The 23,987-nt window shown below is 41.1% G+C and overlaps 1 protein-coding gene across 2 annotated transcripts; it reads right to left on the bottom strand.

Annotated features, from left to right (window-relative positions):
* Position 1: 1 nt before the first annotated feature.
* TRIM16 (tripartite motif containing 16) lies at positions 2-20,805 on the bottom strand. 2 transcript variants are annotated; one of them, XM_079131696.1, is made up of 6 exons: positions 20,074-20,803; positions 12,962-13,057; positions 8,997-9,230; positions 7,086-7,251; positions 6,538-6,633; positions 2-3,850 (listed from the first exon to the last, which is right to left on the bottom strand). In XM_079131696.1, the coding sequence occupies exons 1-6, from the start codon at positions 20,572-20,574 to the stop codon at positions 3,267-3,269; spliced, it is 1,677 nt and encodes a 558-aa protein (XP_078987822.1). In that variant the 5' UTR covers positions 20,575-20,803; the 3' UTR covers positions 2-3,266. The 2 variants fall into 2 exon arrangements, with proteins under 2 accessions (XP_078987822.1, XP_078987823.1); XM_079131697.1 differs by lacking the exon at positions 6,538-6,633 and having other exon boundaries at positions 20,074-20,805.
* Between the last annotated feature and the right edge of the window lie 3,182 nt (positions 20,806-23,987).

The raw sequence follows: 23,987 nt of genomic DNA, 5'->3' as shown, positions 1-23,987 counted from the left end.
ATATATATATATATATATATACATAATTTTTTAGTTGTCTGCTGATGGACCTTTATTTTATTTATTTATTTGTGGTGCTGAGAATCGAACCCAGTGCCTCACATGTGCTAGGCAAGAACTCCACCATTAAGCTACAACCCCAGCCCCACATCTGATCTTGAGTTCAATCTGTCTTATAAGTGCTTTCTTTCCCTTCCACTTTCTATCATGGGATCATTCAGCAAAAAGGCCCTAACCAGATGCAGGCTCCTAAAAGCTTAAACTTCCCAACTTAAAGAATTATAAAAAATAAATTTATTTTCTTTATCCAGTCTGTGGTATTCTGTTACAACACAAAATGAAGACAAAGAGATAAGGAATCAATGATGGGACAAATGATGATAGTTCACCATTTCATCTGGAATCCTGGGAGAATATAGGAATTTATTCAGAATTTACGAGATTCCTAGAAGAGAATATCCTATGCACTAGGATTTCAAAAAATTAAGATAAGAATAAATTAGAGACTGAAGTGTAGCTCAGCGATAGAGCACTTGCCTGGAATGCATGAGGTCCTGAATTTAATCTAAAACACTGAAAGGAAAAAAATGAAATTAGGTGTGGCTAAAATTATATTCTGACCAATGTAGTAATGGAACAAAATGATCTGACAAAAAATGTGAGCTCTGGTTGAGTTCAGGTTTTTTGTTTTGTTTTGTTTCTATTTTTGGTTCAAGTAAATCTGTATATGGAAGAGGAGATAAGAGTGGATAAATACAACAGGTGGTACACAGACTGCTTGGGCAAAATGCTGCAGAATATAAAAGAGGCCTTCATTCTCATATCCACTGCCTCTCTCCCCTTATTTTTTTATTTGTTTGTTTTAGGCAGTTTTTAGTTTCCAGACCAAGAAAAAGAAACAGTATATCTATCACTTGAGGCAATGACAGAAAATAGATATGCCTCTTAATTTTGCTTTGATCTTTTATATCAAGAAAAGGGACCTTGAACCTAAAACTAACAGACAACAAGAGCTAACAGGGAAATGATATTCAAGCCAGGTAAGGAGATAACTAAATGACTCCTTTTATATGAGCCTGAGTGTTCGGACCTAACCAAATTACGTCCTAGGACGCTGAGGCATTTACCTATGTGCCTACCAATCAGGCAGGAATTTTTGAGAAATTAGAAAGAATGGTAGAGAATGGGGACAGAAAGAAATGGTCTGATTTTTTTTAAAAAGAAAAATAAGCTAGATCCTGGAAACCATAGAGTAGTAAACTTGATATTAACCCACAGTAGAATTCTAAAATGGTTTATCTGTGAAAATGTAGAAAAGAAAATTACAAGCATCAACAACCCACATGTTCAGTACATGCAAGGCAGGCCCATTTCAAAATAGTTAGAAGAAAAGATTTTGAATGTTTTTATTTACCAAGAAATAAACATTGGAGGCAATGGGTATGCTAATTACCCTTATTGGATCATTACACATTGTGTAAATATATTGAATTATCACCCTGTACCCATAAGTTTACGCAGTTATTATGTGTCACTTAAAAAATGTTTTTTAAAAGCAATGGAAAAAGGAAAACAGGAAAGAAGAAAAAGTAGTCCAAGCTGCTTTTAAGAGCACTATATGACAAACGGATTAAAGAAATTCAAACATAGCATATATTGATTTCTACCACTGAAAAAGTCCTTTATTATGTATAGTGGAGACAGGGGAAAGAGGTAGACTACACTACTGTTCAGCTCTACCAATGAGTAACTTACATATAACTTAACTCACAAGTATTAGCTGAATGCTGCAAGATTCTGGATTCAGACCTACCCTAATCCATACATTTGTGAACAGCATTGAGACTTAAGAAGTAAAGTCATTGATTCTGCAGGTGACACTAGGCTAGAAAGGAGAGCAGATACACTAGATGCAGAATCATCAGACTACCTCACAGCAACGATGTGAGGAAATTAAGGTAAAAATATTTAAATCCTACACTTTATGAATCCTTAAATAAAAATATAGGTCAGAATCTCTGGAAACAAGCCAAGAAATGATAAAACAATATACTGTGAAGATAGACTCACTGAACTGGTCAAACAGGAAGAGATTTACCTTGACACAGATCAAAGGAATAGACCCGGAAATAATATTTCTTCTGGTAAATCCCACCAAGAGCTTCAGGTGATGTCTTCAGAAACCCATTTAAAGATAGTTTGTCATTTTCTTAAAGGCTTGATGAGTTAGTGTCATTGATCTTAGGGTACTTATCTGTCAAAATGAGAAGATATACTCGAGGGGTATATGTATGTGAAAGACTGGAAACCATGGGAGAAAGTGGGAAGTTTAGTGTAAAAACAGGAATAGCTCCAGGGAGGAGAGGATATGACGGCTGTCCACAAATCTGAAGAACTGTTGTTGGGATGAGAAAGCAGACAAATTCACAAAATCCTGGTGACTTTAGAAGAGAGGAGTGAGCCCCTCGCCAGAGGTCACAATAACTAAGGCTTGGACTCAATTAAGGCATTTCTTCTGACCCTTGCTGTGCAAAACCAGCTACTATGTGAGCTGATAAACTCTTGGCCAGTATTTGGGTTAGAAGAAATGGTACATGCAAAAAAGATGTATAAAGTCTTAACAGGTGAATTAAGACACTCTGTTTTCTCTACTGTGTACTTCATTATGTGGTTTATTCCCTTATACACATGTCCATGATCTAATGAAGAAGGCAATATATCAGGGTGGTCAAAAGTTCAACCATAGCCCACCCGCATTTGAATCCTAGCTCTGCCTCTCACTTACCAAGTGACCAGAGTGAGCTTGAGCAAGTTACCAACTGCTCTGGACTGTACTACCACTTTTTCCCCATTTGCAAAATGAGAATATAAGCACCTACCCCGGGAGTCTGCTGTAAAGATTAAACAAGTTAATGCATAGGAAGTTTCATAACAGTGTCTGGCACATAGGAAATACGCAATAAAGTTTGCAGTTTATTATGATTCCTCTATGACCATTTTAGTACTCTAAAGAGTCCTGGTTACTAATTCTGGGCAAAGTGTGGTGTTCACCTGAGACTTTAGCACTTTAGAATTATTGCAAACATATAGAGAATGGTGCTACATGTTGCAAAGAGAACAGCTGAAGAAACTTCTCGTTCACAGACCTACGTGATTTCTAAAACTAGCTACCACGGGCAGATATTTCTGTCCCCGAGTCGCCCTTACAATGTAAGCTGCTGTCCCATCATAGTTTTAGCAAAGGTCTGAGATCTGGATCTCAGAACCTAAGAAGTAGTCTCCAATGAGGACACTGCTGGCTTCTCAGGTTCCTCTCCTAGGTCCACAATCCGGATGACATTTTCTTTCTTGGAAAGCCAGAAGGCAGCATAGACTGGCTCTGAAAATTTGCAGTCAAATTTGTGAACCAGAGTCATGGAATCATATTCTACACCATAGAAGGAAAGAGTCCCTCCTGGGAAGTTGACATAGATGCCAAGCCTCCGGAAAGGGCCAGCTTTGAGTGGGGTCTCTGTGTCACTGTGCCAGGCTGTGAACTCTTTCCCATTCCAGTAGAGGCTCCAGGAGAAGTTGTTTCCAGAAATGCAACTGTTGCGTTCCTCTCCTTTCCGGTCAATTCCTTTGTAGGTCAGGCCAATGTAAGTGCCTGACCCAGAGATCTCTACCTCGAAATAGTACCTGTGCAGGTACAGACTCTGTTGGGACAGCACCTGCCGCCAGTGCAGGAATCTGCTGGGGTGGTCCGGGTAGGGATGTTCCCAGGGTGTGGTGTTGGTGACTTTGCGGTTGTCCTCCTGCAGCCGGAGATACCTATGTGCTGTGTCCGGGTCAAATGTGATATCATGAGCATCTAAGGAAACACAGAAGGCAGGGAGGGTGGTTTAGGAAATGACAGCTGATTCAGACAGAATGTTTTAAACCCAGATAGCCTCCAAAGCATGTCTGAGAAAACACTCGTGCCCCTGTTCTCCCTTTACCCAGACTGCTATTCCCTTAGGAAAAGAGGAGGATAAAGACAGAAAACAGGGAGAACACAAGTCACTCCACTTCATTCTTTTCTGAAGCTCAAATTGCTCAGCATTTACTGTATCATTTGGTGAAGTGAATCAAGAAACTAAATTTACTCATTCATTCAATAAATCTGTGTAGAAAGTCAGGCACTATTCTACCAGTGTTAGCAAAGGTTTGGGGATATAGGTATAGCTACATTCTGTCCATTCACTCATTTTTTAAACTATTTGACTAATATTTAGCATGGTGAACTGTCAAATATTTCTCCAAATATATTCTCTAATCACAAGGAATAATAGCACCTTTATGCACACAGTTGCTTAAATCAGATCCAAGTCATTCTTGACATGTCTTTTGCCCCCATTCTTAAGCCCCATCCCTCCACACACAGACAACAGAAAATCCTGCAGATTCTTCACACTTCTCTCCAGCTCTCTGCTTCAACTCCCATCTAAGCCACCACCAATCTCACCTACACCAATGCAACACACTCCTTATTAGCAGCCCATAATTCAAAAGATACTATTATGAATATTATTCATAGTAATATTCAAAAGAGAAAGTTAATATGTATAAAACACCTTTCATGTAAAATAACATGAATTATAATCAGATATGTTTAATTTTTAATTTAATGTTAAGAATAAAGGATTTTTTTAAAGAGTTGTTTTATTTTTTAATTTTTTTTCATGAAAATGCTTTTTTTTTCAATCCATTCTTTTTTTTTATTGTAAACAAATGGGATACATGTTGTTTCTCTGTTTGTACATGGCATAAAGGCATACCATTTGTGTAATCATAAATTTACATAGGGTATGTTGTCTGATTCATTCTGTTATTTTTTCCCTTTCCCCCCACCCCTCTCACCCCTCTTTTCCCTCTATACAGTCCTTCCTTCCTCCAGAATAAAGGATTTTTGAGCCAGGCATAGTGTCACATCTCTATAAACCCAGTGTCTGAGGAAGCTGAGGCAGGAGGATTGCACATTTGAGATCAGCCTAAGAAACTTAGTGAGATCCTGGCTCAAAATTTAAAAAACAAAAATTTAAAAAGAAAGGGCTAAGGGTTTGGGGTTGTGGCTCAGTGGTAGAGCACTTGCCTAGCATGTGTGAGGCACTGGGTTTGAGCCTCAGTACGACATAAAAATAAATGAATAAAATAAAGGTCTATAAACATCTAAAACATTTTTTAAAATTTTTTAAAAAGTTATGTAGTTCATTTTTTTAACAAAAAGAAAGGGTTACAAGTAGTAGACTGTCCCTCAGTTCAATCCTCAGTACCACAAAAATAAATAAATAAATAAAAAGAATAGAGGGCATTTGGGTTCTTTCATTAACATATGTCTGCCTGTAAAATGTAACTGTGCTTCTGTCAGGAAGCCAGAAAGAACAAAGGAAACCATGTGGAAAACAAAATTTCCTGGGAAAAAAATAGAAGCTGTGGCAAGAACAGGAGAAAGTCATCATCATAAGTAAAAAACAGAAAAAAAGGCTGTTCAAGAGTTTATCCACCAGTGGTCACCCTCAAAAAACAAGTTCAATGGCATGTTTCAAAAAGAAGTTATAAAAATGAGCATCAGCCACACAGTGTAATCTTTCCTCTGCTAGCAGATGAGAATTGATGAATTGGTTGACCATCATCAAGTGGTTTTTTTTTTTTTTTTTCAATTTAATTTTTTTAATTGAAAAAAATAGTACATATTTATGGTGTACAACATGATGTTTCAAAATACATATGTATTGTGGGATGGTTAAACCAAGCTAATTAACATGTATCCTACCTCACATATGCCATATACATTTTTTGTGTGTGTGGTGAGAACAGTTAAAGTCCATTCTGTTAGCAATTTTTGATTATATAATGCATTGTGATTAATTACAGTCACCATGTTGTACAACAAACTCTTGAACTTATTTTAACATGAAGTATCAATTAGAAGTATGGTGTTTTTAACAATGCTAACAGAACAGGTCAATATCTTAGATTGACAGGACAATGCAATGTGCAATTCTGTCCAAGCCAGACTTAAAAATGAACCATTTGTTAACTGGCCAAAACTCTTCCAAGTGCCAAGGTCATTAAAGACAGAGAAAGACAGAGGGACTGTCATCGACTGGAGAAAACTAAGGAGATGGAAACATCTATATTTCTAGATTGGAATTCGAACCAGAAAAAAAGAACATTGGTGGTATGATGGATGAAACCTAAATAAATTCTGTAGTTAAGAGTACCGCAGCAATGTTAATTTATTGGTTTTGATCAATGTACTACAGTTACATAAGTGTTAGCATTTAGAAAAGCTGAGGGAAAGTATACAGGAATTCTTTGCCCAATGTTTGCTATTTTTTCTGTCTTAAATGATTTCAGAATAACAATTATTTAATTGAATTTTAAAAGGCATTTCATTTGGGGGTTGTCAAGAGGTTACAAGCACCTGAATCCTATATGAAACATGATCATTCTCACCTCAGCAAAGAGTTACACTGACACCAGCAACTGGGAAAAGAGAAGCTGTTTACAACTTACATTTAAGGAACTCTTCCCTGGTTTTAGGCTCAGGTTTTGAGGTCCGATGCTTGCGCTGAACAATGGCAGACACTTGAGTTTTGATGTCATACTCCTCTAGAAAATCAGAAAGTTGTGAACGCACACCTGCTTGGGTAGTCAAGAGATCTTGAGAAATGTGTACACTTCCCTGAGCTTCTTGAGGCTAGACAGGGCTATTGAGACCACACCACTCTCATGGATGAGACACAATTAACAGAAAAAGATCCCACCCTGACTTGAATTTTCACCTAAAAGCACAAGCAGCAGCAACATGAGAAGCTAGTCATAGACATGCCAGCCCATTGCACAATGTGACTAACTTACCTTCTCTAGGTCTTAATGATAAAATAAAGCATACATGATAAAAATAAAATCAAGATAGGGTTCCAGCTGTATGACCTAGCTAAAGCACGGCTTTGAAAATGAGACATTCCCTAATTCACCCTTCCTTTCTTGGCTCTCTATTTCCCCATAGACCGTTCCTAGAGACACACCAATTATAGCCCATGGCCCAGAAAAATCCTCACCTTCTTTGGAGAACTCCTGGAGCTTTTCCTTGTAGTTCTCCAGCAACTGGATTAAGTGTAGGGTGGAGTCTGTGATGACCTTGCGGATACCTGAAAGTTTATCCTTCAGTGCTATGTAAACACTAGGGAAAGCAGAGTCTTCAGCGTTCTTGAACTTGCAGTACTCCTACACAAAGGAAACAGAAGAATTTGCTTATTAAATTGGACTGCTTTCCTCATTGTGTTACTTTCTGCATCTTTAAAATGGGCTGATAACATACTTCACAGAGAAAATGTGTAAAGTGTCCATCTCGGTCTAACAAACATAAAAATCACTCTTCTGTGCTGCTAGACTCTTTAAAAAGTGGGCTTTTAAAAAATCAAGTGAGAACATAAGCTTTTAAAATCAGGAAGGACTCAATATCCATGAATAGCTCTAATACACAGCCCAGACTGGGAACCATAAGAATGAGAACATTCTAGCCATGGTAGGGATGAAGGAGCTAGTTGCAGTACTCTAAAGATCCACAAACCATCCCTCAGACAGGAACGTGCCTTCTCCTTGTCAATTCAGTCCAATGTGTAATTTTCCATAATTATTTTACTGTGATTTCCAGTTTGAATTATTTTCATATAGATGATCACATTAAGTCACTTAATTTCCACAACAATGTGGGAAACAGGAAAGACTAATTTCAGATGTAACACAGTATCAAAACTCAGATGCAAATGAACACTAAAGAGAGGAATGGACGCAGCAGAACCATGAACAGGGCTATACCAAAGAGAGCCAAGGAATAGAAGAAAAAGTACAAATCAGAAAGTTGATAGGAAGGCACATAAACACTTTAATATTGTACACAGATTTGGTTACCATACATAATAAAAGTAGAATTTTATCTCAGTGGGGAGAAAGAATAAATTATTCAATAAATGCTGTCATTTCCCTTGGCAGTTTGGGCAACAATAACTTATCTTTCACCAAAATTAATAACTGTTATCTCATGCTCAAATATATCTTACACATTTTAAATTACTTTCCCAATTTATTTACAATAAACAGTTTATTGCACCTCGAAGGAACTTTTATTTTTCAAAAATACAAGGAAGAAAAATTATTTGTCTTTTGGAAGAAGAATTGCGAATTATTTACTCCAATCTTCTGGTTGGATAAGCAAGAAATTTGAGACCCAGAGAGGTTAAATGTCTTACTAAAAGCTATACAGCTATTTAGGACAGATTCAGGATGATCAAATTTACCCCCAATCTAGTGTTCCTTCCCTGCAAAATGACATGTTCTTTAGATCTGGTTCTAAAGGCATATCTCATGTATAATGATACATTATAGTGGAAAGTTCCATTCTCTCTACTGAGCAGTCCTCAATTACCCAACAGACCAGGACCTGTCTGAAAAACTGCAGGTGTCCAGTTTCATCCCTGCCAGGTAAGCTTCCACACAACTGCCAGAGTGCTTTATAAAACATACTCATCTGCTCTCATCACTCCCCCTTCCAAAGTCCTTCACAGTCAGATGACCACTTGGCCCCACCAGCCTCATCTCCCATCACTATAAGCCCAGAACCCTGTGTTCCATCTTTGTGAAAATGCCTTGGTTTCCCAAGACAGCCATGCTTTCTCAATCCTCTGTGCCCTTGCACATGCTGTTCCCTCTATCTGGAACAAACCACACATTGAACATGACTCAGATCCAGGACCTTCCCTGATATGAGCAGTCCTTCCTTCCCTGACCATACTGCTGTACTTTGCTGAATCAAGACCTGTATCTCTGATTCCACAGCTCCCTGTGCACTCCCTTTATCAAAATATAGCCATATTCACAGATGTGTCTCAGGTTTGGTGGAGCCAGGATGCTCCATGGTGCGGTTGCATAGATACCTCCACCTCTTCCTCTACCCACCCCCAATTCTGTACCTCCAAGAAGAAGACAGTGTTGCTGATGGCCGCCAATCTCTCCAGCTCCTGCTTGCTTTTCTCCATCTCTGCACTCCTGTACTCTAGGTGGGTCTTGATGCCATTAGCCTGGTTCAGAGCAGCTTGCTCCTTCTCCTCCAAGAAAAGCATCACATCTGCCTGGGCCTTTCTCACAGCAGCAAGGAGTTCCCCAAACTGCTCTTCAGCTACCACCTTCACCTCTGACACTGACGCCTGGTGGGGATAGAGTGGAAGGCACCCAAAAATTTGTTAGTGAGGCAGGATTTACTCTCAATGTAAGGACTTCTTTGCTGATTGTTAACTTACTCTCCTTATGCATTTGATGAAATTGCTATATGACTTGTGGAATTTCTTTCAGTTTTGACAATCTGGGTCTGTTAATCAAGTTTCTGAAATTGATTTTTCTACCAGAGAAATGTCTGTATTCAGTATACTTGATAGATATATTTCAAGAGGTAAACGAATAACTTGACTTTTTTGCACAAATCAGTAGTATGAATCAGCTCTCTTAGCATTTTATTACACCTGGTTAAAATGATCACTGAATCAGTCTGAGCCAAAAGCATATCTAAGATTATGGTGTCTCTGTGAGGCACACAGTCCCAGGAAATGTTCAGGGTAAGTGTAAATGACCGTGACACCCAAGGAATTACAGAAGGAGCATTATCAATACAGAATGGAATGCTGTAATCAAACCATAAAACAAAATCAATATTAAGGGTTTGCATGTTGACACACATGCTTGTGGAACTCTTTTATGAACAACCCTCATGGACATCCCTTATGAATACCTTCAATTAGTATCACATCTACAACATCAATCTGAGTTCTAAATGTTGTCTTCTCTTTGATAGTTCTTAATTATGTAGACAGTTCCCTCTGCATCTCATTGTACATGCTGTACAATGTTCTTAAACTCATATAGCTTGGATACTCCCTTGACTCAACCCTACAACCCAAAGTCCATTTTTGACCTATCTCAGTCTCTCCCATTGTCCCCGCCATCCTCTCCCATCTGAGATATCTCTGAGCATCCCCTCCACGTGCTGTTTTCTGTTCCTGGTTCCAAGGTTAACCAGGCCTCTAAAGGGAGCCAAAACAATAGATGCCCTTAGGATGGGTGCTGCAGGGGCACCTGTCTAACATGAGAGGCAGGGAGAATAAGACCCAAAAGGGAAACCTAGTAACGGAAGAACTCAGAAAAGAAATGGTCCCCCAGGACATATGAGAGTCTGGAGGTGTGAAGGAAGATAAGAAAAAGAAATGTTGACACCAGGTAGAAGAATTTCTGTCTGGTTGGGGACCCTGGCTCAGACCAGAACTCAAGAATGCAAATCCAAGAGAATGTATGTTCTCTGATCAGCCTGTGGCCAGAAGAGGAATAAGCAGGGAAAAGGAAGCAATTGGGATCATTCCTGGAAGAGGAATGTTCCTACATTCCTGTCCCAACATTCTCATTTTTATGCCAACTTTTCTATCAATTGTTGGCTTATTAGCTTAGGGCAGCTGGACAGAGCTAGAAGTAAATACATTGTGGTAACAGAAGAAAGAGGCTAGATGGCAGATTTTCTCTAAATTCCTCAAGCCCAAACAAAGAAAAGCCTTCAGACAGATGGCAGTGTTGAGAAGCAAAGGTTAGCACCAGAGGTAGTTTGGGAAACTCGGAGGAAATCTGTTGTTCAGGCTCCCTTTGAAGCTCTGGGAATTTCAGGCTGAGCCTTGCTCTTGGGACAAGGAACAGCAGCAGGCTGTCCAGAAGCTCCAGCCAGCAGCCATCTCATTAGCATATTAAACAGATGCCCTCTCTGGACTGGAAAGGGGGCAGGACTTAGCCCTTTGGTCACTGTGAGCACTAGGTGAGGAGCACCACCTCTATCCATAATGGACTAAATACACAGGCTGCTGTTGAGCTGGTGACCAAAAGAAGAAGATGCCAAACCTCCTCAGCAATTCATGAAGCAACAGTTTACAGATGTTGCCTCCTTGTCATTATAAATACTGTGAATTCTGAGACAATTAATCACAACTGGATTTAAATCTAAATGTTAAAATATGTCTTTATAGTATAAACATGAAAGAAAAGATGGAGAAATCTACCTTACAAGACAGATCAGATTTACTCATTACCTTGTGGGGGAGGGGTAGGATAGTTGGTGTTTTATCCAAGCTCCACATTAAGTTACATGTTGCAGCTCCCTGGCTTACTCCCCTTCCAACCCTATCAGGCTCCAGGTGCCCAGATTCCATAAACTATAGAGGCTGACAGGCTGCCCTGCCTAGTCCTGATCACTACCGAAAAACAGTAGCAGGACAAGATATGGGTACTAACATGAGGGCGTCATGGGAAAGAATCCAAATCCATTTCCTCTCTGCAATTCCAACAGGTAGGTTCCTCATAGAAACACCATACCATGAACTAAGAGGCATAAATCTGAAGACAAAGTTCATGATTCACATCCCTTCCCCACCCCCAATGAGGAAAGATAGTGCAAAGGAGACCTTGAATTATATTGGGGATTGACTCCTGCTGTAGCCTCTCTTTCCTAAACCTTCTCATTGAGAAATACTTCTTTGTTTGCTTGTAAATGGAATGTTGGAAGGATATTATTTACTACTCAAAAGATGACAAATCAATAATGTAGACAGGAGGGGCTACAAACATGTTGAAGTAGTTTAATGATTTATATTTGAGGATGGTGCAAATGCCTATCAGTGTATGAGTCACTCTTAGTTTGAGAAAGCAACATTCCCAGGTTCTCCTGTTCCATCACTCTAAGGGACCCCAGTCAAGACTTATCATATCCCTTGTGCATGATGATCATTGTAATAACTACCTCCCCCTGGTTACCACTTCATTATGAGAACTGAATAGGAATCAAAGCTGAAGAGACAGAAAAAACGTTAAAATGTTTCATGTGATTCTTTAAGTCATTTGAATCCTGAAAATCAACAATCTCTGAAGGTTTATAAAGATTTAAAGGGATAATTATTTTTCTTCCTTTAATAAGATATTGTGGACAAGAAAGATTTCATTCTTTCGGCAACTAATTAGTTATAAACACAAGAAGTGGAAATTAAGTTTAAATATTAATTGTATTAGATTGGGGGTGGATGGATAGATGAGTGGACAGGTGAACAGATGGGTAGACATGTGGATAAGTAGGCAAGTGGGTGGATTGGTGTGGTGGGTAAAAAGATGAATGGAAGGATGGATAAACAGGTAGAGGGATGGATGGATGGACAGAGGATGGATGGATGAAATCATTTATTCTCAGCATGAGATGATACTGCTGACTCACTGTCATAGAGTAAGTGTTCAGCATTCTTTTCTAAGTAGTGGTTATTGGCTTACCACCAATGAAAGCTATTTGTGGAATTGTTTGGGTCCACTTGTTGAGTCTATTTTGAAAATGGCCATCACTAGAGGGACTAAAACCAAACAGCCTGGTACACCATTGACCTTATCAAGTACCATCCACTTATCTTGCAGTTCTAAAGCCTTTTTTCCAAATGCCAGGACATAAGACTGGTAACACTCATGCAGAATATCCTCCCATGATGGAGGAAGCCAAGATTTTGTATAATTCCTGGAGCTCTGACTAAATATCCCTCTTATGCACACACATGCACACCACATGCTTTTCTCCTGGTCAAGAAAGCACATGTAAAAATAATGCTGTTATTCCAGAACTAGTCTCAGTTCTACCCTATATTATTAAAAAGCAAATGATTTGCCAGTTTTAAAACTTAAGCAAATTTTGTAACAAATCCCGACATCAAGGTGAGGCTGTCCCATAATTTAGCCTGCTAAACCTATAATTCTCACTTGCTGAAAAACCCCACCAGACCTACGACCCGTATCCCACAACCCTATATGGATCTGACTGATCGTGAAGCAGCAGCCACACATGCTGAAACATAACAGGTGACCCAGTCCATCTTACCAAAACAGATCTGTGATTGGCTTGGAGCCTGGCGATGGCATTTTCATTCAACTTGAGTTTCTGCTCCAAGTCTAACTGGATGCACCGAAGTTCAGCCTGAGAAACAGAAAGGAGAGAGTTAAGGAGGAAGGGGCCCAGTTGCACTCAAACGTCCCCAGAGGCAATGATACTTTTTGTTCCTAAGGTCCCTGCCTTTCTTCTATGAAAGGGAGAGTCTGACCTCTGACGCTGATCTCAGAAGCCAGCCTATAGGTGTGAAGGGTGGGCAGTGCACCAGTGCTGTTCTGGGACATGAGTTAGCATCAATCAGCTAAGGTGCACCTGGTACACACAGTACTAGATCACCTCTTATCATCCTTACTATACCCATATTAGGTAAAAATTATTATTATCTCCATTTTTTTGTAGATGATAAAATTGAGCCATTTACCCAAGGTTAGAAGCTCAGCCGTGGAGCTGAGTCTAGACCTTCTGACCCCAGAACAGTCTACCAAGGAGAATGGACCTTGGAGCCAGACAGCCAGGTAGGGAGTCCAGCTCTTTTACTTAGCAGCTGAAACTTTGGATGGATTTACTTATGGATGAAAAAGACAATTTTCTTTCCTTATACTCACACTCAACATAGAAAATTTTGGTGACCAAAACATGTGTGTTTTCTCCACACTAAGCAGTTCTCTGACACCAGCTGGGTTTTCTACAATTTAATTCAATTCTGAGTTAATTCTGATCATGTCAGATCCACAGGTTGATTACTCAGTCCCACAAGACTGCAACCCCCACCACCACTTCAGATGCCAATCCAAGTCCAGGTGGTCACCCCTGTCTCTGACCAACCAGCTATAAATCAGAGGTTCCACTACCTGCTTCTTAGGTTCAATTGTTTGCTAGAGGCTCATAAATATCAAGGAAACATTTTCCTTACATTGACCTGTTTATTATAAAAGGACACAACTCGGATAGATGGAAAGTGAATGGGACAAGGTATACGGGAAGAAGCATACTGCTTCTATGTCTTCTTTAAGCAATGACCCTCCCAGAACCTCCACATGTTCAACAATATGAAAACTACCAGAACTCTGGCCCTTAGCTTTTTATGGATACTTCATTATATAGGCATGCTTGATTAAATTAATGTCCACCTGTCAACAATTCTCCTTCAGCCCCTCTCCCTTCACAGGGGCTGAAAGTCCCAACCCTTGAACCAGGTGGTCGATTTCCCTGGCAACTCGCCCCCATCCAGAGGCTGTCCAAGAGCTCTGCCAGTAGTCATCACATTAACATATGAAAGACAGATCACTTCAGAGATTCCTTCTAAGGTATCCTGCTTGGTGGTGCAAGCCTGTAATACCAGCGGCTCAGGAGGCTGAGGCAAGAGGATTGCAAGTTCGAAGTCAGCTGAGGCAACTTAGCCAGGCCCTAAGCAAATCAGTGAAGCCCTGTCTCAAAACAGAAGATAAAGAAGGGCTGGGGATGTGGCTCAATGGTTAAGCATTAAGCACTCCGGGTTCAATCCCTGGTACCAAAAAAAAAAAAAAAAAAAAAAAGGAAGAAAAGAAAAAGAAAAAAGAATGAACCCAGAACCCAGGCCATGTATCTTAGGCAAGTATTCTATCACTGAGCCACACCCCCAATCTTGCAAGGGTTTTAAGAGCTATATATGTGTCAAGAAATGTGGCCAGAGATCAAGCATGTATTTCTTATTATTTCAGAACTTAATGCCTCTAAATTTTCATTTCTTCATCTATGAATGGAGATAAATAAAGTGTTTACTTCCTAAGATTGTGAGATAATGAATTGAATGAGATAATGTATGTTAATAAGAACTTGGATTGCTTCTCGGCCTTTTGGCTAAGATCAAGTGTAATGAAAACTTGGTACAGTACCAGGCATGTTGAAAATGCACCATAAATGTCAGTGGTTGTCCTTGAGATAGTCATTCTCCTCCTCATTATCATCCATTTTACTACCATGACTGCTTTCTCTTCATACTCGTGTTTGCTCCTGGAGGCAGGTAGAGTCAGCCCTCACCCCAATATTCCCACCATACCCTTACCACAGCCCCACTCCCAGTCCAGTCAAAGAAAGTGCAAAACCTTGGGTTTGCCTGCCTTGACCTTGCCTCCTGGGACTCTCAAATACCTTCTGCCAAAAAGTCTGCCTGGCAGAAAACCTAAGCCTTTGCCAACTTCAAAGGCCCTGTCACTTTCTTGCTTCCACAAGGGCATGAGATAGCAAAAAGTAGTAGTAATAATGATAAATAAGCAGCTTTCAGTACTTTTAATAGCTTCTGCCTGCATTTAAAGCTGTGAGTCGTGCCCTGAAAGGCCTCAAAGCACATAAATTAAGTACCTGGACATTCTCCCGAGGAAGCCTCAGGAGTTCCAGGCGCCCCAGTGGGGAACACAGCTGCAGGCAGGGCAGTCACTTCAGGAATACACTCCACAGAAGGCTGGTAACCTTTGATCAGGCTCTAGAGGGCCCCATAACCTCTCACCCCTGAGACCTAATGCCTGATAGTGGAGAATGGGGAAAAGAGTGGGAGGTCTGGCCTATTTAGGGCAATTCTGAAATCTTATACAGTGACCCATTCTAGAAAAAGGGAGAAACCACGAACTGTTTGTTTGAAGAAGTTGAAAGACACAGCAGAACACACCCTAATAACCAGCTCATACAACATGGCACCTTAACAGCAGCAACATGAGTTAAAACAGTTGTCTCCAGCCAAGTCCTAAGGAGACACCCAGAGCATCCAATGAGGGGCTTCTCTTCTCTGTCTGCAGACTACTATAAAAGGAGAAAAGGGCTGCTAAGTACTGAACCGGGATCTCTCTGAGTGAGTCACTCCAAGGGAAGGCACTCCCAATTACCACAAAAGGTGGGGCCAGTTTGGGAGACTTGTATCTCCAGTTATTCCTGTTCCTAGAAAATGATGGATCATCTCAGACTCTGGTTTCAGGGTTTCCCAAGATCAGCCATGCACACATGACCAGAGTGGGTGGGCCCTGCCGAAGTGCAGAACAGTGGTACCTATGAGCATAGACAACCTTCTAGTAAAAGAACAGAGAGACCTGCCTGCTTCATCGAGGTATTGAAAAATATGCAAAAGGCACAATATTTAGAGTAGGCAGACCTGTCACAGGCTGACTATATAATCTTATCAAATCATTTAGGTTCTCCTCTGGTACAAGGTCACATAAATATGTTGACAGAATATTTCCTTCTTCTGTCTACAGAGCAAAAGGGGCATTCAGAGCTTGGTGGTTAGGGGTAGATTAGAAATGCAAAGAGGAAGTTAGGAAAGAGAAGAAAATTCCAGATGGAGTTCTCTTGTATTTCCAAGCATGTGAGGTTAACCCTCTAGAGACTTTGCCTTTGATGTTACTAGAATTTTACCTAGACATTGATTCCATTACTCAGTTAATTAGTCAGGACCTACTGCATGCCATTTCAGTCAACTTAAACACTCACTACCTGCCCTTGGAAGACTTATAGCCTGGTAGACTATTTATGAAAAACCAAGTTACATTAGGCATGGTGGAACGCACGTGTAATCCCAGTGATTTGGAAGGCTGAGGCAGAAGGATGACAAATTTGAGGCCAGCCTAGGCAGCTTAGCAAGATCCTGTCTCAAAATAAAAAATAAAAAGGGCTAGGGATGTAGCTCAAAGGTAGAGCTCCCTGGATTTAATCCCCATTCTCAAAAAAACTATGGGAAGGAAGGAAGAAAGAACAAATTACATAGTACTGAGTCCAAGGCATTCCCTACAATTTTAGAAGAAGAAATTCTAGTCCTGAGTGTCTGCATATCTTCCACCTATTGGCTACCAGCAAACAGACCATGAACAGTGCTAACTACACCCAGAGAAACACAAAGACTTTTGACTCTGATACTTGGCTCTTGCTCTACATGGAGACTGTGTCCATGGTCAGCATCTAGTCCTCACTTTTTCCAAACCAAGACTGAGGTTGAAGGTAGTAGCCTGGTACAAGTGGGGTCTCCAAAAATCTAAGGTCAGGCTCAACTCATATCTTCCCTCCTCCAGGATCCCCACCCTGACATTTCCAGCAATGGCTCTCTCCTTTGAATATGCAGTAGCTCCCTCGGTGGAATCATGGTATGTGCCTTGGCTTCCTGATTAGAGTTCAAGCTCTGGTAAGGTAGACAGGGCAGCCTAGCATTTAGCCACAGACTGCACTCCATAATGTGTGTGATAAGCATGAAGAACAGGAAAGAACCAGAATAGACAGGAAAGGTGAGAAGAGTAGTCCAAATTTTACCCGACTCCCCATAGACACAGGGTCTCATTTCCATAGTGGCAAGTCTGAGATTTAGAGGTGAGAGGAGTTAACAGGAGCCAGTCAAGACCAGCTGCTCTTAAGAGGAAAGGGGTCTGAGGGCAAAGGGAAGTGCTGAGGTGCCCACTAGGAATATTTGGGCTCTTGAAACCCAGCAGGATAGAAAACATAATCAGAGAACATCTGCCTCTCAAAGCCCACAGTTTTCGTCCAAAGGCCCATGAGAGCTTCAGAAAAAGCTAACTTGGTTAGCTGAGAAATGTTACTCTGTGGACCCCAAGCAGGATCTCAGTGCTTTGTGTCCCCCCTAGCTGACCCTGCCACTTACAATTTCCTATACAGAATGCCTGCCTGAGTAATTATTAGCTCACTACAAAGTGACCTTCAGAGAGGAATTGCAGTAGGCTTGTGCTAGATGAAAGGAGCCCCAGGTTTTGAGAGCCTTAATTTTAACTGATAATTCTTTCAAAATTATCACAGTGGAGCTAGCAGCTCAGGCTTCATAAGCCATCAAGGTCCCGTGTCTTCTGTTCTTTTGGGCTCCTTGCAAGAAACCTCGTGGTCCTAAGATTTTGTGGAATCACCTAGAATGTAGCCACACTTACAGAGTAAATTTGCTCTCTGAGCTGAAAACAAGGACACAGGATGGAAAGGACATGTGATCTCTGAAGCAGACCAGAAAGCAGAGAGATCTGTAGTACAGGGCTGTACTTAAGCCATGATTGCTTTTTAGCTCCAAAAATACCTAAGAGCCCCTCCTCACCTGATTGACTTTATTTTACTTCACCCAGCTCTTTCCTAGGATATCTGCATTTGGAGTTCTGCCCAGCTCCCCTGCTCAAATTTCTATCACACTAAGTCTCTGGGGCATACTAGATGTCCTACATTTAAAATTTATATTGTGTCAGTGTTGGTACAGGCATAGAACATTTCTGAAGGAAACAAAGTGCAGTTAGTGTTGGCCTCTGACTAGAGGAGGCAGATGCAGGGATTGGGGATGGGATGGAGACCACTCTTCCTACTAAAATTGATTTGGTAACATTGTTGTTTAACAACTCCATGTATCATTTTCCAGTTAAAAAGTAATAAAATTCCAGTCAGGTATGGTAGCGTTTGCCTGAAATCCCAGCAGCTTGGGAGGCTGAGGCAGGAGGATCTTGAGTTTAAACCCAGTCTTAGCAACTTAGCAAGGCCCTAAGCAACTCAGCAAGACTCTGTCTCTAATAAAATATAAAAAAGGGTTGGGGATGTGGCTCTACTGAGCACCCCTGGGTTCAATCCCTGGTACCAAAAATAAAATAAAATAAATAAATAAAATAAAATAAAGCCTACATTATAACCAAAGGGAATAACAATACACTTTGTCTCAGCATCTCTATTATATATGTGGTCAGTTTTTGGAGCAAAATATATCAAAAGGTAAAGTTATAATACTGTGATTTTGGAGTCCTTCCAGTAGGATGGTTTTCCAGAAACTTCCATGCCTTACTCCATCACTTAATCAACTGTATGAACTAAAACAAATGTGGTGGAGATAATGAGTTTTTACCTCAAAATTATTTGAGAGTTGGATGAGAAGAGCCACCAAAATACATTTTGAACATGACAATACTCAATGAAGGCTATTTTTCTCAATTATATGGAGATTTTTCCTTTGATGTGTATATTTGTTGATCTCTCTCTTATTCTGACATCCCTGTCCACAGGAAACACTGGAAACAATTAAATGACTTCCCAGGCCGGAAGGAGTGACTCACTGGCATGTGGAATACAGGGCTTTCCAAAACAACTCCCACCAGCACTGGATAAAATCTGTGTCTAGGGATAGGCCTAGAGGAGGTGCCCTGATGAGCAAACGCTCTTTCCCAGAAATACCTTTCCTTTACTGCCCCTGAGCATTTGCCAAGAAATTGCTGTGAACTGTCCAGCCATGCAAATGGGAAGTTGCTGCAAGTATGAATATAAGAAATGTGGGACAAAAGTCAACTGTACTTCCCTCCTGGAAAAAAAAAGTAAGAGAAAGTGTTCATGGAAAGTCAAAATGGGAGGGAAAAAAGCACATAAACTTGCTAAATCAATTCCCAAGGATTTCTCTAGGTTCTCAGCTTTAAGACAAAGATAAGCTAGATATTGTACAAATAATGCATTATATGATAGAAGTAAAATTACAGGCTCTGAGCATAGTCTTCTTTAGTCCCGCCTGATGCTCTATCTGGTGAGGAACTTTCATTTTCCATAAAGTAAGCCATTCTTAACATTATACCCAGACCTGAGTTTCAAATTCTGTTATCTTAGCATTTTTCAAGTTCTTAGATTTCACACTGATTATCTCTACTGGGGCACTTTTTATTGGCCTTTTGTTTGAGGTAAAGGGAAAAAGAAAAATTAGGGGAAAGATTCATACTTTCTTCTTGAATTTCTGCCAAGGCCTGTATTTTATTGACAGTATACATGCCCTGTAATTTCCTCCAGAAAGAAACATCTCCTCTAAGTCCCACAACTTCTGCATCCTGCACCCAAACACACATTACTAAAAGCTACATGAAAAATAACAGGAAATTCGGAGAAGCAGAAACAGACACAGAGATAGCACAACAACAGGGGGACAGGGATGGGACAAGTGACCTACTTTATTTTTCAGATCCAAGGGCAACATTTATTCTGCACAAACAGACAAATGCTAACTTCCTTTTTCTGTACACACAGAGCACAAAAGTGACATCAGCAGAGCAAGGGACTGTGGTGTGGCTGGTCTTTCCCCAGAGAGCACCATCTCCCACTGCTCTGTCCCAGATGAACCAACGCCAAGCACTCACCTCCTTGTCTCTGCGGGCAACATCCAGGGAAACAGTAGTGTGGTCCTTGTGTTCATCCTGTCCACATTCCTGGCAAATGCACTGCTGGTCACTGCAGCAGAAGGCAACCAGAGGGCTGTAGTGGGCAGAGCAGGTGGGTAGGTCTCGGTCCTTCAGTGGCTTAGTCAGCTGGTGGCTGTGCAGTTTACTGTTCTCCTGGTGAGGACGTAGGTGCTTCTCGCAGTAATTCACCATGCAGGTGAGACACGACTTCACTGCCCTCACCTTACTGGTCCCGAGGCAGAAGTCACACAGGATCTCCTCCTCCCCATCCTCGCCAGGGGTCCTAGGGTCTGCAGAGGAGCTGCCCTTTCCCTCTGTCTCCTCCACGGGTCTCCCAGGGGAGCCCAAGTCCTCTTCTTCTGAGGGGCTGACAGACCCAGAATCTGAGCTGAGAGGGGCCAGAGAGTGAGCAGTGACTCCAGGCAATTGTCCTGAGGTCATTAGATCCAACTCAGTCATCTTGGAGGCTCTGCTGCCCAAGCCAGCTTTCCTCTGTCCCTTGGCCCAGGATCTGTGCAGTCTGTCAGACCAGAGAACCACGCCTAGATGATTACGGCTGCCCCAAGATTTTAACCGTTTACTGCCTCCTGGAGGAAGCTCAGTTACTCATAACTGCACTTCAGGCTTGGATGGTAGCCAGCAGCCGTGACAAGGCGGCTAGATTACTCAGGCTCAGGAAGTCTCCTCACTAGCTCAGGCTCCTCCTCAAGTCCAATCCTGAAACTTCTATTCTTAGGTGAATCATTCATCCCCTATAGGCCCTGCAGAAGACCACGTGTGTCTGTGGCTGCTCTGGAAACAGCGGAGATTCCTGAGCTCTGTTGTAAGCCTGTGTGGCTTTGAGTGTTCTCACATCTCAGAACTGGATATGAGGCAGCTAGCAAAACTGACTGGGACTGGGGTGTAGCTCAGTGGTAGAGCACTTGCTTAGCAGGCAGAACACTGCGGGATTTCCCACCACTGCAACCACAAACCATCTGGCTTCACTTGCTTCTAGGTACTTGCTTTTAGTTGACTTTAAAAATCACTAATTTTGGAGGTCACAAAGCTGAGCAATATATTATTAGGCTCTCATAACCCAATTATTTCACCTCTAAATTTTCTTGCATTATCTCACATATGAGCTTTTGGGGGAAATGCAATATTAAAACTCTAACAGACCCTAACCTTTCCACATAACCTTCTTGTGCATAACCTTCTTGTGAAGAGATGTACTTCACTTGCATATTCAGTAAGCGTCAGGTGGGTCAAGGAAGACTTTGTCTCCTTCCAGAAACAGTTCTAGTCAGATAGCCTTCCCAGGTCATATACCCAGCCCTGTGGTTATCAGAGAGGATAAGAAATAGCCCTACTGCCCCCATGATAAAATGTTCCTAGACAGGGCATATTTATTTGCTCAGGGTACCCTAACAAAGTACTACTGACTGGTTGGTTTGAACAACAGAAATTGATTTCCTCACAGTTCTGGAGACTGAGATTAAGACAATAAAATCAGTTGGTTTCTTCTGGGTCCTCTCTCCATGGCTCATATGTAACTTTTCCTATCTCTTCATATCATCTCCCCTCTGTATGTGTCTTAGCTGCCTCTTCTTATAGGGACATCAATGAGACTGGAGTGAGCCCACCCTAATAACCTCAATTTATCTTAATTACCCACTTAAAGACCCTATCTCCAAACACAGTCACATTTTGAGATACTGGGGGTTGAACCTCAACATGATTTTAGGGAGCAGGAAAAACAATTCAACCCATAACATGGCCAGAAGATGAGATGGGAAGCTTGTAGCTCCTTAAAAGAATGGAGCACCTCATTATGCCCAATGGATGGGGATTTTTTTCCAGATGAGTAGAAAGGAATCCAAGATTATTCCAAGGTATCCCAACTTCTATATCCTGAAGAGGTTATAAGCTTTTCCCCAGGCTTTTTTTATATCCACGTTTGAACTTGGATGGATTTGGGAAGTTAATAGAATGAAGACAGTGGAATGTAGAGGAAGGGATTGAGTTCAGCTAGCCTGAGTTTAGGGGTTAGAATGGTTCTGAATGTTATACTCTCTATGACTCTGCACCCTTGGATGAATTCTGCAGGTCTTGGATTAAACTATATAAACCCAGAGACATTTCTTGTCACTTAGAAGAACATATCAGAAATCCAAGAAGTTCAGAGACTACTCAGAGATGAAGGGCATGAAAGACTGTAAAAATTTATCCCAGATGCAGCCTTATTTATTTTCAATTATGCATAGAATACTCATACCATGATTACTTAGAAGTAGTGTTTGCACAAAAAGACCAGGCTGGACACAAACTTCATGGATCATCTCAGCTTTTTATTCAGGAACGGAATTATACCTCCAATGGACCCACTTTCCTGGTGGAAAATGAGCCACTGGCCAAAGGAGGAGTTTGGGCTTATACAGGTTATACTAGAGGTGATATAGTGAGTGTTGCAGTTTGGGCATTCAGGAATTTGGGTTTTGGAGTTGGGGGTCAGTGGTCAGCATCTGGAGAGGATTTATCTTGAAAGAGATGAAAGCTATCAATTTATGGTTTTCTTTTTTCACTCCCTTTTCTCAGGCCCCACTATCTTGGGGTTTTTCATTTTCTATATCTAAAGAGTAGCAATCATATAAAGTTTCCTAAGTGTTAGTCTTGATTACCCACTTCTACTGCTTAAGAACCCCCAGTAGAGGTTTCCTTGTGTTTACTTTCATGATTTTTGTACCTCTAATTATGAAGGAAAAGAGCTAGTTCAACCACTTCAGACAATTCTTAGATTTCTCCAATATAACTGATAGGCTGGCTTTCCTTTACAACCTTTATCAGAATTACCTGGTACGTACTGGCAGTTAAACCGGTCTACTTACATGCCACAGAATCTCTAATATTTCTGGGAAGAGAAAAGGGAAGGTGGTTGTCCTGCCTGGCCTACTACAGAGCTTCAAAGGTGGGTTAGAAGGCATTGAGCTTGCCTGGGTTTCCATTGATCTCTCTCTTGCATATCATCGTTTCCCTCCCTCTCCCATTATCACCCTTTCTTCTTTCATGAATTGTTTCCATGACTGCCCCTTTTCTATAGCTAATCCTTTAGGGCAGCTCATGGACAATATTCAACCCTTCATCCGTTTTCCATCAGAGTCCTGAGATAGCAGACATTCCAGTGGTGCAGAAATAGGAAATCTGAATTTGGTTCCCAGCTTGGCCTGGACAAATTATTTGTCCTCTCTTAACCTCAGTTTCCTCATCCATAAAATGAGCCCTCTTACAAAATCTGTCACCCTGATGCTCAGGCTGCCTGAATTAGTCTGTTTTCTATTGCTATAACAAATGCCCGAGGCTGGTTACTTTACAAAGAAAAGATATTTATTTAGTTCTTTTTTGGAGGCCAAAAGTTCAAGATTAGGAAGCCCAATCTGTTTACACCATGGTGATGGCCCATTTGGCTAAGTCACAAACACACCAGAGAAGGGAAGGGAAATGGCCTTATGAAGAAGCAGCCAAGTATGTGACATGGCCATGCTTTACAACACTCTTTCAGGAGTGCACTCTTTCAGGAACTAACTGGGGTTCCAAGAGAACTGTATTAATCCTATCTGATGGCAGCAAGCCCTGTGACCAAAGTTCCTTCCACAGGCCCTACCTCTTAAAGGTTCTTCCACCTCCCAACAATACCACACTGAGGCTCAAGTTTCCAGCAAATGAACCTTTGGGGAATACACTCAAACCACATCTAACCCATAATACCACCCCACAATACCCATCCTGGCTATCTTCTGCCAGCCTTCTGGTGATTTCCCTTGGCAATAAAGAATTCATTCTCCTGGTTTTCAGCCCCCTTTCTACCCTAACTCTGTTACCATTCTCAGAAATTC

The sequence above is a fragment of the Sciurus vulgaris genome (genome assembly GCF_902686455.1).
Source record: "Sciurus vulgaris genome assembly, chromosome: 3".
Taxonomy (NCBI): Eukaryota; Metazoa; Chordata; class Mammalia; order Rodentia; family Sciuridae; genus Sciurus; species Sciurus vulgaris.
Note: the sequence above shows the minus strand (reverse complement) of the source record. Positions and strands in the feature narration are given on the sequence as shown.

Bases quoted from the DNA above. Each gene is read 5' to 3' on its own strand.
- TRIM16 (XM_079131696.1), bottom strand. From the start codon at position 20,574: ATGACTGAGTTGGATCTAATGACCTCAGGACAATTGCCTGGAGTCACT. The intron at 7,252-8,996 runs GTACAGAATTGG...TCCTTTGTGTAG, and splicing joins ACACTGTCTTCTTCTTGGAG to GAGTACTGCAAGTTCAAGAA. The intron at 6,634-7,085 runs GTGAGGATTTTT...CTGATTTTCTAG, and splicing joins CCAGGAGTTCTCCAAAGAAG to AGGAGTATGACATCAAAACT.